The sequence below is a fragment of the Dipodomys merriami genome, unplaced genomic scaffold (assembly GCF_024711535.1).
Source record: "Dipodomys merriami isolate MVZ:Mamm:240054 unplaced genomic scaffold, mDipMer1.0.p SCAF_5, whole genome shotgun sequence".
Classification (NCBI taxonomy): Eukaryota; Metazoa; Chordata; class Mammalia; order Rodentia; family Heteromyidae; genus Dipodomys; species Dipodomys merriami.
Genome location: NW_027206068.1, coordinates 16,762,501 through 16,778,117, shown reverse-complemented (window position 1 = coordinate 16,778,117; position 15,617 = coordinate 16,762,501). Strand labels below are relative to the sequence as shown.

At 37.4% G+C, this 15,617-nt stretch overlaps 1 protein-coding gene across 5 annotated transcripts in view; it reads left to right on the top strand.

Annotated features, from left to right (window-relative positions):
• Hdac9 (histone deacetylase 9) overlaps positions 1-15,617 on the top strand; it is an 851,473-nt gene that overhangs the window by 353,803 nt on the left and 482,053 nt on the right. For 3 of the 5 annotated variants that reach the window (XM_069996136.1, XM_069996137.1, XM_069996140.1), the window contains one exon: positions 12,029-12,091. In XM_069996136.1, the coding sequence (XP_069852237.1) occupies positions 12,029-12,091 (63 nt within the window). Of the gene's footprint in view, positions 1-11,395; positions 11,795-12,028; positions 12,092-12,196; positions 12,473-15,617 lie in introns of those variants that run through there. The other 2 variants (XM_069996139.1, XM_069996141.1) reach the window with 2 other exon arrangements.

Sequence of the window (15,617 nt, the reverse complement as noted above, 5' to 3'; positions counted from 1 at the left end):
ATATGCACATAGATATTGAGCCCTTGTGATCCTCTCCTAAGAATAACCTACTCTGTTTTTACTATGTGAATGTTTAGAGTGCTGTTTAATTAATCATGTCCAAGTGTAATTATTTGTCTGTTAGTATTCATTGTGCTAGTTCTGAATATCAATGCTGTGCTGCAAGACAGATAGCAATATCTTCATTCACAAGGTGAGAGAGCTGTGACTCAGAAAGGTTGAATAAAGTTGCAGAGCTGCAAATGGGCTCTAAATGGCAGATAGAGACCATATAAAATTCTATCTAAATCTAGACTGACTTCATCTCACAAGCCACATCATGTGGAACACTATGTGGCTGTCTTTTTTGTAAAAGACTTGCAGTGGCTCTCAGGAATAAACCTAAAATAGTATCTGAAAGCCACTTTTTTTAGAATGTATTTCTTTGATCTAGAAAAGATATGAAGACAAGTCCTTTCTTTCAAAATATGTAGGTGTAAAGTATATCTTTAAAGTTGTCAAGTCAATAAGAATATAAGGTGGTGCCTGTTTTTAATCAAAGCTTTGATGTTGCCCACAAATCCTGTCACCATGACCTGTGTAGGAACTTCAGAGGGAGCCAGTGTAGCTATTTCCAGAGCTAGCGGGACTCTTTCTTTTTGTTGTTGTTGTCAGTTTTAGGGCTTGAACTCTTGGCCTGGGCGCTGTCCTTCAGCTCTTCAGCTCAAGGCACTTGAGCCACAGCGCCACTTATGGTTTTCTGAGTGGTTTATTGGAGATAAGAGTCTCACAGAGTTTCCTGCCTGGGCTGGCTTTGAACTGGGATCCTTAGATCTCAGCCTCCTGAGTAGCTAGGATTACAGGTATGAGCCACCAATGCCAAGCTTAGAGGGAATCTTAAGAGCATAGCCACACTTGTTTAGAATTTCCAAAAATCATTTCCAGTAAGTGTAGTTTCAGTTTTGAAATGGAAATCTTAGAACATAAATTCTCTGGAATACTGAATTTTCCATTATTTGAATTTAATCCTAATAAAACAATAATAAAATGAAGCATTATAAATTTTTTAATCTTCATGTGTTATATAGTTATAAATCTATCCTGGAATATGATCATACTATTACTAATCAAGGTGGAGGTGATATTGGGTATGGAAGTCCAGTTCTTCAAAGAAAAGAGGTAGAATGATGATTGAAGGTGAAAGAGTGTGTCTGATATTTATTTGTTTAAAAAGGTATGGAAAACAAAGTATTTGCTATCAGACACATCATTTGTATGCAAGTAGGTTCATGAATCTTCATTCAACTGATACTGAGTGCTTATTTCATTGAGTGCCTACTGTTCTCTAGGTAGTGTGAGACAGTTACCCTCATGGCTGAGGTTTCTCTGTTCTTGTGTTGTTGATATCTGGTGAAGGATATAGGCATGTAACTAAACTCTTCAAATACCCAGTGATTTCTGTCATGATTGCAGAACAAAATTAGATCTTCTCATTCATGATTACTCAGGCCAAGGAAGGCTTTGCCAAGGAAATTCCCTTCAGGCAGAAGGATAGAAAGAATTTACTGCTTTTAGCTCTGAGAAAATGGTAGGTCCTCAAGGATTGCTGTCTTCCTTCTGTGAACTCACCATGTGCAAGATACTTTTATGCTATATTTTTAAAACTCCAGAAACATGCTGCCATGCCCCAAATAAAGGTATGTGGTGAGGGTGGCGATATTTACTCCTTTGATGCCAGTACTTGGAGAACTCTGGTAGGAGGATTTGTGAGCTCAAAGTCCACCTGAGTAAGACTTTGGTTTATATTACCTACCTCCCAGTTGTGAAGATGATAATAATGGTGATGATGATGATGATGATGATGATGATGATGATGATGATGACATATGGAAGGGATGGAAATAAAGAGAAAGAAAATATAAATTTGTACAAAAAGGAAGACTGTCGTTTGCCATGCAGAAGCTCTGCAATTTCACTCAATCCCATTTGTCCAATCTTTCTTTGATTTGTGGTGTTTCGGGATCTCTATTAAGAAAATTTTGGCCTGTGCCAAGGAGAGCTAGGGTTTCTCCTATTCCATCCTGTACTGTTTTCAGAATGTCTGCTTTAACTCCAAGCTCTTTGATCCATTTGGAGTTGATTCTGGTTCAGGGTGATATATAAAAATCTAGCTTTAGTTTTCTACAAGTGATTAACCAATTTTGCCAGCACCATTTACTGAAGAGGGTATCTTAGCTAGCAAGATAAATAGAAAGCCCACAGATTGGGAGATCTTCACTAGCCATACAACGGACAGGGGTCTCATATCTAAAGTATATTTGGAACTCCAAAAATTAAATCCCCCAACAACAAATCCTCAAAGAAACAACTGCCCAATAAATAAGTGGGCCAAAGACTTAAAGAAAAACTTCTCTGAAGATGAAAGAAGGATGCCAATAAACACATGAAGAAATGGTCAACCTCTCTAGCCATAAAAGAAATGCAAATCAAAACAACATTGAGATTCCACCTCACCACAGTTATAATGGCTATAATCAAGAACTCTAATAACAACAGATGCTGGAAGGGATGTGGACAGAAGGGAACCTTACTGCATTGTTGGTGGGAATATAAACTTGTTCAACCACTTTGGAAAGTAGTGTGGAGGTTCCTCAAAAGACTCCACATAGAGCTCCCCTATGACCCAGCAATCACACTTTTGGGCATTTACCCAAACAATCACAAGCAAGACCATACTAAAGCTACCAGCACAACTATGTTTATTGCAGCATTATTTACCATAGCTAAGATATGGAACCAACCCAGATGCCCCTCAGTAGATGAATGGATCAAGAAAATGTGGTATATATACACAATGGAATTCTATGCCTCCATCAGAAAGAATGACATTGCCCCATTTGTTAGGAAATGGAAAGACTTGGAAAAAATTATATTAAGTGAAGTAAGCCAGGTCCAAAGAAACATAGGTCCCATGGTTTCCCTTATTTGCAATAACTAGTATATGTCTGAGACAAGCAGAAAAGGTCAGATAAGTTGATGTTAGGTGAAATGAACCCCAAGATAAGTATTCAAATTGTTCTTCTTTCTTGCGATTGTTTCTAACATATTTATAAGATGATTTCTTTGTTGCTTTGTATGTCCCTCCCCCACGGTATAACCCCTGCTGTCATTGTATTTGATGTTGGTGTAATTTGTGGAGGGGAAGGGAAAAAACAAATCGTTTAAATAGGGATGCAGGTGGACCCATTGCAGCAATGAGCTGTATAAGACTTTATGTGGAAAAACGAACTTTGCAACTTTGGCCAGGGGAGGGGGAGGAGGGGTCGGGAGGAGAGGGAAGGGATGGGAAAGGGTAACAAAGGAGGAGGCAACAATGCTTGATAAGAAATGTACTCATTACCTTGCCCATGTAATTGTAACCCCTCTGTACAATATTTTCACAATAAAAGAAAAGAAAGGAAGACTGTGGTACTAATTTTGAGGCAAAGAGCAAAAAAAGGACATTATCTATTTATTAAAGGAAAAAAAAGAGTTGATCAAAGAAAATGAATGAAAGAGAATTGTGGACAACAAGAACGGCACGTTCAAAGATATGGAGGAAGGAAGCATTGGTGTGGAGGATTTTGATGCATAGTGTCTCTGTTTTATTCTATTTTTTGATATTTGAGTATTTCTAAAAGAGGTCTTGATTCAACATGGCAATTTAGGAATATAATGTGTAGTGTCCCTTGCATGCCATTGGAAGAAGGCATTAAGCTGTTCAAGCAGCATGATAAGAACCTTGAATAGTCTTAGAGCCCTTTTTCTCTGCTCTTGAAATTAGAGTCCCAATGAAGGAAATATTTGATTCTCATAATTTCACATCCTTTAAAGATATGGCAAAAAGTACATGTGTATGCCTTAATTATGTGCCACTTCTATAAGTATTTGTAATTTGTCAAAAAAAATAAAGGGCTAGGAAGGTGGCTCAGTGGTAGAGTGCTTGCCTTGCATGCATGAGGCCCTGAGTTCAATTCCTCAGCACCACATAAGCAAAAAGAAAAAAGCCGGAAGTGGCACTGTGGCTCAAGTGGTAGAGCACTAGCCTTGAGCTGAAGAGCTGAGGGACAGCACCCAGGCCCAGAGTTCAGGCCCCACAACCAGACCCAAAAAGAAAGAAAGAAAGAAAGAAAGAAAGAAAGAAAGAAAGAAAGAAAGAAAGAAAGAAAGAAAGAAAGGAAGGAAGGAAGGAAGGAAGGAAGGAAGGAAGGAAGGAAGGAAGGAAGGAAGGAAGGAAGGAAGGAAGGAAAGAAGGAAGGTCTAATTTGGGTATTAAATTTGGTAGATAGTACCCAAGAAGATTGAATAATGAGCTCAGAACTTACTTGCAACTTTTATAATAATGCTTTTCTGTTGTTGTTCATGGGGTTTGAACTCAGGACATGAGTGCTGTCCCTGAGCTCTTTTGCTCAAGGCTAGCATTTTACCACTTTGAGCCACATCTCTACTTCCAGTTTTCTGGTGTTTAATTAGATGTAAGAGTCTCATGGACTTTATTACACGTGTTGGCTTTGAACCATGATCCTCAGGTCTCAGCCTTCTGAGCAGCTAGGGTTATCAATGTGAGCCACTAGTACCTGGTAAATACTGTTATTTTTAGAGACAAGCATTCTAGAATTCTCTTCATTTGACTTGTTTATAGATCTTGATGTGGTATGGTGAATCCCGAGTTCTCCTTTAGGGCACTGAATAATGTGAAGGCTTTGAGTGGAATTTTCTGCTGTACTTGTACTAACATGTGTAAATTAATCTTACCAGTTTTTAAATGTACTATTTCTAAAAATTCCAACAAATTAATCAATGTTTGGTGTTCACAATCACATATATTTCCAAGTTCTTAAGTATTAAAAGGGCAGATATTTCATAGAATATAAAATTATACATTTGATTCATAGCAAGCAGTAGATTAGACTGAGACTACTACTTAATTGGACTTCTACAATTTTCCTTCTTTTCAGTAGCCCTAAAGCCAAAAGTAAGATGTCACATTGTAACAGGGATTTTATTAAGAGTCTCTGATCTTGTGCCTTCAGTTTAACTAGGTAATTCATAGAAATGATCCTATGAAGGATAATTTGTATGTCTAAGTAGATATTGTTAAATAGAGAAAACAATGTTTCCCTGTTAGTGTGAAGCTTTGAGAGTTATTTGAAGCACAAGAAAGGATTTCTGGCTGCTATAGACCCACAGCATAGATCCTGATGCAAAATGATGATCAACTGCCTAGTTTTCCCAAGGAAAACATTACTCAGAGTCAGAAATTTGGTGTAAACAAAGGGAAGCACAGTGCAATATGAGTTTCTTAAGTGATCATTGAAGGGAGGAAAAGTTGCATCTGAGACTGGAATATACTTTCTTCCAGAACATTGGATGGGAATAGATTAAAAGTAGCACGTGGAGCCAGGTGTTTTGGTACATACCTTTAATGCTAACACTCAGGATGCTGGAAATATGGTAGATGATGTAGAATCTTGAGACTCAAAGAGATAACCTAATATTTCTTTAATCTTTGCCATCACTAAGGAGTTATTAGGTCCATTCCTATAAAGTGGAGCCATCGGTATATTTGGATATAAATTCCTTTTTGTTGTTGTTGTTGTTCTGGTCCTGGGTCTTGAATTCAGGGCCTCACACACTTGTTTAGCTTTTTCCATTCAAGGTTGACACTCTACCACTTGAACTATGCCTCCCTATATACATTTTTTATTTGACAGTCAGATATCAGCATTTGCCCTGGTAATCTATGTTGTGAGACACTAATAAGTCAAGGAAAATACAACAAAGTATAATGAGCCTGCAATTGATTAAAAAAAAAAAAACCACTGCTTTTCAGTCCTGTACTTAGATTTTCATTGTGATTTGTTTGTTGTTAAATTGATAATTCAGTAAGCAACTAGGAGTACTGTATAACAAGGGGTGAAATGTGTATTAGCATGTAAGACATGATCATAGTTACTTAAGACTAGCTTCTGAGTAAAGAATCATTTATTCATAATCAAATTCTATCAAAAGGCCATTAATTTTATCTGTTCCTGTAGTGAAGAGAATTGTGCATGATTCTATCGATTTTTCTTCTTTGTTGGCTGTTGTCAGTTCTGAGTACATAGACTGAGGTACAACTTTCCAATGCTCAGGAAAATGGAGCCTAGAGCTGAGTGGCTCAGTAGAGAATGGCAGGGCATGTATGCCTGTCACCTCAGGTAGGCAATGCCTGCGAAGTCTTTTCATATTTTTAATACTAATGGTCTTGGTTTTTAGTCTCTTACATAGTTTAATTATTTTCATTTTTGAAAATTGTTCTCTGATAATACTTGCTAATTTGAAATTGCACTAAAAAAGACACTTTATCCATCTTTATTTTTAGCCATCTAATTAGTGCTTTGAGAAGGATGATCTAATCTCATGGTTCTCAAACTGTATTGTGCATCAGAATCACTTGGAAAGCTTGTTAAAATACACACTCCAAAGATTCTGATTGGGTAGTGTTGGGATAGGGTCCAATGAATGGCATTTCTAAGAAGTTCCAGATTACCCTGATCCTTTCTAACCCCTAAAGTTTGAGCGAATCATAGAACAACATATTCATGTCAAAGGAAGAGTTAAAGAAGAAATTGTTTTTAACCAAAGCTCAAGACCAGTGACTATAGAGTTCTTGCAATTGTTGATTTGTTCCCATTTTCATCTAAAATAGTCTTCCTGGAATTTCACTAGAGATGAGTTTTCTCACTCTGCTGGCTAATTGGTAGAGGAATAATTTTCTCCAAAAACCTTTCAGTGATCAATTAGGATTAACTTAATTGTTGTTGGGAGAAATCACTTGCAAATATTTCAGGTGCTATTCTAAAAGAACCAGTACTTTCCTTGAAGAGGTAAAAAAAGCATCCAAACACACACACACACACACACACACACACACACACACAGACACAGACACACACACACACACACACACACACACAGATCTAGATATTGATATCAAATTAACAGAAAAGTTAATAAAATGTATTTTCCTCTCCACCTGAATTCCTGGGAGATGTAGGATATCAAGCTTGTTGATTGTAAATAAATGTATATAATTTTTCCGGTAAACAATTGTATACAAAATATGAGGTCAGGAGAGAATGTCTGGGATGACTGAGCAAATGGAGATACAAGTTATTGGTAAGCAGTTTGTAGCATTGTGGTAAAATGCAGTTTAGTGTTTATGGAAGCAAGTTGAAAGCTTAGATTCCAGAATCATAGGATGTGGCTACAAATGGGAAGATATATTTTGTTATAGGATAAATTAGATAGCAGCATTTTCCTTGTTTGCTTGCAGTGGGGTTTTAGACAGAAGACAATGAAGACATCTACTAATAATTCTTAAACTAGAGGTTTAAGGATATTTCTCAGATGAGTGTTATTTGTTGATAGTTATTTACTGCTATTTTTTTTTTTTGCAGTGCTGAGAATAAAACCCATATGGGTTGCATATGGTAGGGAAATGTTTGCCACTGAACTATTCCAAACCTTGGAATAGTTCTATCTGGATTTTATTGTTTCGTTTATGTACTTCTATATAAAAAATTAAAATTTTCATAATTTTGAGTGATATTTTGCATGTGTTTGATTCTTATTTCCATTCAGTTTGGAGCCTGGTAATTTTTGCCCCTCCCCCCTATTTTAAACTTGTATTAATGTAAAGTATGATATTTCCAAACTGCTTATTAAATTGAATCAGAGATTTTTCCAAAATACCCTCCCTTCTATTACAGCTTAACATTTATTTATGCTATAGCTTGTTAAAGTTCTTACAAAAGACAATGTGTATTTTTTGTTCTAATTAGTGGAATTGTTTTAAGAAATATCACCAAGATAAACTCAGTCACATTTTTTTAACTAACATTTTTGGGATGGTATGAGAAGAATTACTATTTAAGATTTTGGACAATGAAGTTATAGTAATCAATAACTTTGATAATATTTATTTTTATTCTCAGAGACAAGGGGGATCTATTTTATGATGTGTCCAATATCTTTCTATACTAAAATAATTTTCCATGCTCAAAAGTTAAAATGAAATACAAGATTTCTATTGGAAAAATCCTGAAAGAACGTAAAGATAAAATGTAAATAAACCTCCTGTTTAAAAATTTTAGTCAAAATGATAACATTTTAATGACCTTTCCCAGACCTTCTGAGAAATAAGATAATTAATAACACATTATTCTGGAGTTTCAGTCTGTTTTTTGGCTTGTGAGTACAAAAGCATAGAGATCCTTTTAGTTAATTGTGGCTTGTGGGTGTAATTAAACATAAAGTGACAAAAGATGTGTAGGCATCTATTATGCCAATATTATGATTTTGTTATCCCTCTTACATATTTATCAGGATTTTTGTATATTTTGTCAAAAAACACTTGAAAGGATTAGGTAACACATTCCATTTTTTAATCAGTAGATTGTATTACAATTTATTCTGAAAGTCTCAAATTATTATTTGCATTATTTTAGTAAAGAAAGAGAAGAGATGGTTGAATTGCAGAGCATAAATGCTACACACACATCGTTAATTATCAGGATTTTCTTATTAAGTATGTCTGTTGAAGCCTGACTCGATTTCAGAAAGACAGCCAAAAAGAAAGAGGGAAAAATGGTAGCTCACCAATGGATGTGTACCTTAATTGTGATTTTTTTTCACAATGTATATGTTAATTAAATCATCAGCATGTATGCCTTAATATTCAATCTTTTGTTTTTGTGCTGGTTCTGAGGCTTGAACTCAGGGCCTAGGTGGTTCTGTCCCTGAACCATTTTGTTCTACCAGTTGAGCCTCAACCCCAATTCTGACTTATTTTTTAGTGGTTAATTATAGATAAAGGTCTTGGGGACTTGTCTACCTTGGCTGGCTTTGAGCTTCACCTCTCTGCCTCCTGAGTAGCTAGGGTTACAATCATGAACATATAATGAAGCACCTACCTATATATATGCAATCTTGATTTGTCAAATGTACTTCAATTAAAATTTCTCCTAAAATGCGGGCTGAGAAGGTGGCTCAGTGATAGAGCGCTTGCCTTGCATGCCTAAGGCCCTGGGTTCGATTCCTCAGTACCACATAAGAAAAAAAAAAAAGCCAGAAGTGGCACTGTGGCTCAAGTGGTAGAGCACTAGCCTTGAGCTGAAGAGCTGAGGGACAGCACCCAGGCCCAGAGTTCAGACCCCACGACAGGACCAAAAATAAAAAAAATTCTCCTAAAATGCATCTTTAAAGGAATGAAAAATGTTAAAAGAAAAATTTTAACCTGAAATATAGATATAGATGAAAAAGAGCTTTTCTGGTTAAGAGGAAAGTCTCTTCTGTAGGAATATCAGGCAGCTGCCAGGTACCTTTGTTTCTTACTGAAAAGTTTTAGGATCATTTGTGGGCTACGTTTATTTCCTCTCAGGTCTAAAATGCTATGCATAGCTGAGCATGGTGGTGCCTGTCTGTAATTCTTGCACACAGAAGTCTGAAGATCATGAGTTTAGACCAGCCTGATCTACATAGTGAGATTCTGTCTCATAAAATAAAAATAAAAATACAATAAAATGGGCTGGGAAGGTGGTTCAGTGGTAGAGTGCTTGCCTTGTATGCATGAGGCCTTGGGTTCAATTCCTAGGCACCACATAGAAAAAGCCGGAAGTGGCACTGTGGCTCAAGTGGTAGAGCACTAGCCTTGAGCTGAAGAGCTGAGGAACAGTGCCCAGGCCAGAGTTCAAGCGACATGACCAACAAAAAAACCAAAACAAAACAAAAAAACTCAAAACAACAACATCAAAACAATAAAATAATATATGTGATTACTAAAGAAGTATATCTGCCTCAGGGACAAGAGTTAGGTCCACATTATTTCTATTGCTTTAACTTTATGCATATATTTCTTAATGGAAAGTCTGTTGGAGTATACATTAGAATTAAGCATTTTTCCCCCTACTGTTAGGAATAGAAACTCTTGCTGTTTAGCTTACGTTAAATGCAACTTGAAATATCTACTTCTTAAAAATTCTTACAACTTTTCTGTTCAAGTAAGTTTTTTTTCAACAAGTAAGGTAGAGGATAGAAATCAGTCTCTGAAAGAAGAGCAAGTCACAGATGAATTCTCTGATAAATGCTTTAATATATTTCTTCCTTTATCCAAAATGCTGCTTACTTTCTTTACATTTCCTTGCCTGGTATGTAACCAAGATTTTCTGATTGTTCTGGGCATCTTGTAAAAATCTGCTTTTCCTCTTTCTCTCCCTGATGCTAATGATGCCTTATGATTTCACATTTTTCTTATTAATGTATTTTGGAACAAACAGATGAGTTTCAGTGACCAGTTGCATGAACCTTGGAAAGCAGTCAATGTGGGCATCCCATTGGGGTTGCAGGATTTAGTTCTCATAGAGAAATGATGTGTGTACCAGAGATGGTAGAGCTTTTATACTATCTGGAGTAGTGTACTCCTAAATGAATGGCACACTATGTGTGCTCATCTGTGATCTGTTGATATCTTAAATGCCATTTCTATAGAGAAGTGAGTTCTGTCTCTCACACCACCAGTACATAGACACATACCACTTATATTTAGGTAATGAACGTACTACTTACTTATTGAAAGGTGCCAATATCCAATATTTCTGACTTCCCAAGAAAGTATCAATTCTTTTTCCTTTTCCAAGTAAAGTAGCTTTAGCCTGAGGTATTGAAATCTTCCAGGTCAACAGTTTATGTTTTAGTTTTTTCGATATAGAAGGAACTAGATGCAATAAAACCGATAGGTGACTCTAAGATCACATTAGGATTTGTGAAATGGAAAATTGCCTTACATAAATACCAAGTACAAAATAAAAAAAAAATCATGCCAGTCCTTCATAAAATTTTTATTCTGGGGTGTGCTTGTTTTCCCAAACTACCTCTACTAAATCTCCTGTCAGTGCTGAAACTAGAAGGCAGAAAAGCTCCTAAGGCTTCAGCCAACTGCAGTGTAGCCAGAGAAACAGGCAACAAAAATAGAACACCAGGATTGCTGTGCGTGGGCGAGGCAGAAACCACATTATGAGCAAAAGCTTCCAGTATTATTTTAGAACCAATACAGAGCTCTGCACTTCTCTCCTCTCCCTTCCAAAAACACATACTACAAAAATAAAATGAAACGAAATGTATGTGCATTTGCCCTCTTAAGAGTTCTGATTCTTAATTGATTTTTTCCCCCTCTCCTTCTTTCCTTTGGAAGCGAATTGCCAGTATAGAAACAGTGTTGTAAAACCAAGCTTAGGGAGGAAAGAGTTAATTGCTTTTAAGGCCCTGCAATAGAGAATTATGGTTTGAAAGATAGAGGCTGGACAGCTGGGTTTGCTGGGGTATTTTTAAATGCATTAATGCAGGCTCCAATCACTCGGCCAAGCTTGACCTATTTTTGGCTCAGGCCGACCATTGTTCTATTTCTGTGCCTGTGGGCCAAGCTGTTGTTGATTCATATGCAAATGGATTATCTCTAGCTTTAGCCAACTTGAGCTGAGAGAGACTGAGAAAGGGAAGAGAGAGAGACACAAACAGAGAGAAGAAGGGCAGGAAACCCTAGCAGCCCACAAAACTATAAGCCAGGTTTAATTCCTTTCTTTTTCTTCTTGGTACAGTTAGTATTTTTCTAGTTCTTCTGACCAAGAAATAACCCCAAAAGCACATTCCTGGTCCCCACCTGCTTTTAGTTTCCAGGATAACCTGGGACTCCAGAGAGCTATTGCATCCACTCCGTCCTTCCCGCTTTGGCACACAGGTTGGTAATTGTGGGGGAAAGTGGCCTGGCCAGGGTCTTAGGGAAAGTGTTAGGTCCATCTGAGCGGAAAGGAAATCATTGTTGAAGTTGATCTTCTGTTGCTTCTCCTCAGGGAGGAGGGAAGACCAGGCAGGGTAGCTCCTGGGGCCAGTGATGAATCTTTCATGTAGCTGAATTAACAGTGGTGGAATATGCTGCAGACAATTTACGAGAGTGCCTCCTGTTTCTCCTCAGATGGGGTGGCTGCGCGGGAGCAACTCCTGGCTCAGCAAAGAATGCACAGTAGGATCAGCTCAGGTAAGATCCTTTGACGCCACCGAGATGGTTTCTGTTTGAAAGGGGGCTGGTTGGGAAAGGCAGCTGAGAAAAGCACTTCTTTTCAAAGGAACTGCGGCTGCCTTTTGGCTTGATGTGGATGTTTTCACAGTGTCGCTGTGAGGTTTAACTTAGATCCGTTCCATTACTGTTTCTCTGCGTATTCCCAGTCTGCTTAGGGGACGGCTGCTTCTGAATGAAATTGCACAAAGTATTGCTTCTGATGACAGATGAACGGAGATAAGTAAAATGTAGTTGAGGGTGTTTTGCCTTACTATGCAACTAGAAGAAAAAAAAAAAAGAGGGAGAGAGAAAGATACCTAGGTTGATTGTTAGCGTATGCTAATAGGATCTCGAAATCAGGTAAGTTCATATTGTGGCTTCCGTTTTAAATCGCAACCTCAGCCAGCTTGATGATTTTATATTTACAGTGTGCGCACAGGAGCATGCCTATTTATAGACCTACCTTCTGAAATGTGTTTGCTGCGGAGTTGTTTTTTTTTTTTTTAAGGTAGTTTGTATTCTGTCCCATAATGTGTCTTTTTCTCTTCAGCTGCAAATACAAGTGTTTAAAATGAAAGGAAATTATTATTACCAGATGTCTATTTTTAAAAAAAATGTTTATTTTTCAAAAACATTCTGAGAGTCTGGCATTGTTATGCAAGATACAGGGAGTACACACACAGAAATGTGTTAGGAGCAGGTGCCCTGTTTTAAAGGATAAACTCCTAACTAGTTTTTGAGGTCCTGCTTGTCTCCCTAGGATGTGCATGCAAGGAAGCTTGTCAGTTTTATCAATTTGTACTTGTTAAGTGAGCACAACTCTTGAGGCAATATCATTTTCTTGTCATTGCTGGTTTTTTTTTTTTATGTGTGTGTGTCTATTTCCTGTAATTTGTTCATAAAGCTTTTGGTACTCTGTTCTCTTCTTTTCTGAATACCGCAATTGAAACTGCCTTAAAGTCTTCCCCAGAGCTCCTCAGGACCTAAACTGTAGGATCACTCTCTGTGTGCCATGAGAAGGCAGCAGGAAGTAGCATTTATGTAGTTGAGCTAGGTGTGAAGGAAATACTCCACAGGTTGCCCTCATGTCTGCTGCTTTGGTTCTAATCTAACTGTCCCGTCTGTGGATCCTGCTTGTAACAAGATTTCAGTAAGCCTCTGTCAGTTGTGATGATTTTTAAAACCTTTTTGACGATTTGATCATTTCACAGAATCTGAATAGAATCGATATGAGCTTTATACACTTAAGTGACAGGAATTATATTAATGAGTAGTGTCTGGATAATTATTACAGAAGGGTGTTATCATTGTGGCTGAAATCTGACCAGGTCCTGGGGACAGTTCTACTGACCTGTCTTGCATGCAACTGGTCACGTACCATTCTATTTGAATATATCTATGAATTATGATGAACTCTTTATAGACATAGCTATTTTAGCTATCACTTCAATACGATCCTACATCTGTTTAGCCTTTGCCTCTGTGTATAAGTTGAATATTTCTTTCAAACAGTAGAAACACCATCATGCCTTAGAAATAGCACCTACCTGCTGTCACTGGGGATGGCTACAGGTGTACAAGCACTACTATTTTTCTCCATGTATGTGATACAACTCACTCCAGTTGAGATTGTTATTTCCCTGACATTTAATGATTTGTACACAAAGCAGTCATTTTCCCACAGGGAAGCTCTCAACATGGCCCTTGCTAATGTCAGTACGACAGGAAGCCATACTCAAGCTTCAACCAAACCTGAAAAGAAAAGTACTGTAGAGCAACATCAATTCCCACATCTATCTGATATAAATAGCAAAACTATTAAGTTCTGCTTATTTTTGAAATTTGAAATATAAATTGCCTCCTTCTTCCTTCTTACGTTCTCTAATATGTTTATTTTGTTTCGTATAATATGTCCATTCATTTAATCCACACCATCTTTCTTGGACACTTTCTGCTTTTCAAGCTTGGAGTCACGAAGAATATTCTACAAAATATGAAGCCTAGATTCCACCCCTCAAGTTTCCATTTTAATCATCCAAGGAACATCATGAACATTGTGCTTTAGGTCTCTCTAGCACTTGAAGCTTTCAGTAAACAGAGCCTCTATGGTAAGGTTAAAGAATGGATGATCTGGTGAGCCATCCCTGGTAGGGTCTGCTCTTTGAATATATGGCTAAATCAGGATGGAGTTTGTCGTAATTTATCTAAAAATCTTGATCAGATTTCACTAGGACCAGTGGCTTGGTTGTGATTTGTAGGCTCAGAAGTAGATGGAGTCTTTGCATGGGGAAGAGGAAAGATAGGTTGCCACATGCAAAAGTAGAGGGAGGGCAGAGCAGGGCCCCAGGTTGCTGCTTTGCTTATTTTCAAAATGAAGAAAAATGATGTCCTACTGCGTATCTCTTTGCATTTCTGCCAGGTTTAAGTGTATCCGCACATCTTTAAAGTATGTATTCATTATTGCTAGTGAATGGACTTGGGAATCCTGGCTCTACCATGCTACTTTCTGTCTTGCTGGACAAGTCAAATGAGTTAGCGGATCAGTCACATGGGAAATGAATTTTTATTCCATAATCAGCTTTCTTTAATTATATGTCAGCTACTTCTGTTATCTCAGTCTGATAAGAAGTTAAGTCCTTCTTTTATGTGTGTGTTTGTGTGTATGTGTGTGTGTGTTATGTGAAATGTTTCTTTGTGTAATAATCAAAGCTAAAGAGGTTGATGAGTATGTGATAGAACAGTGAAACTCCAATGGCAGGTTTCTAGAGATAATAATTTTGTTAAGTTGGGTTTAGTGTAATTGTCATTAGCAATTGGTCTAGAGTTGCCATTTGTTTTCTGGTCATTTTTTATATTATGCATTTATGTCATTGATTTTGCTCAGAGCTTTTTTTTTTTTCTTTTCCCCTAGTCCTGGAGTTTGAACTCAGGGCCTGGGAGCTGTCCCTGAGGATTTTTTTTTTTTTTTTTTTTTTTTTTTATGCTGGAGGCTACTTCTCTACCACTTTGAGCCACAGCTCCATTTCTGGCTTTTTGGAAATTAATTGGAGATAAGTCTCATGGACTTTCCTGCCCAGCTGATTTCAAATTGTGGCCCTCAGATTCCAGCTTCTGGATAGCTAGAGTTATAGGCCTGAGCCACCAGGACCTGCCTCAGAGCTCTCTATATACAATTAGATTGCATGTGTTGAATGTGCTAACATGTTTTCCTAATACTGACCTAATAGGACTAGACATCTAAATCTTAGGTAGAATTAAAGTGTTCTATAGATGAGTGGTTCTTCCCCCCCTTCTTTTGTATTTAAAAATTTTTTTATTGTAAAGGTGATGTACAGAAGGGTTACAGTTACATAAGTCAGATAAATAATACTTTTTTCTTTTGTCCATCTTAGGGCTTGAACTCAGGGCTTGGGTGCTGTCCTTGACCTTTTGTGCTCAAGGCTAACACTTTTGCACAGAATTAATGTCAGATATAGTTATAATGTAGAAAACTGGTATTTTCATC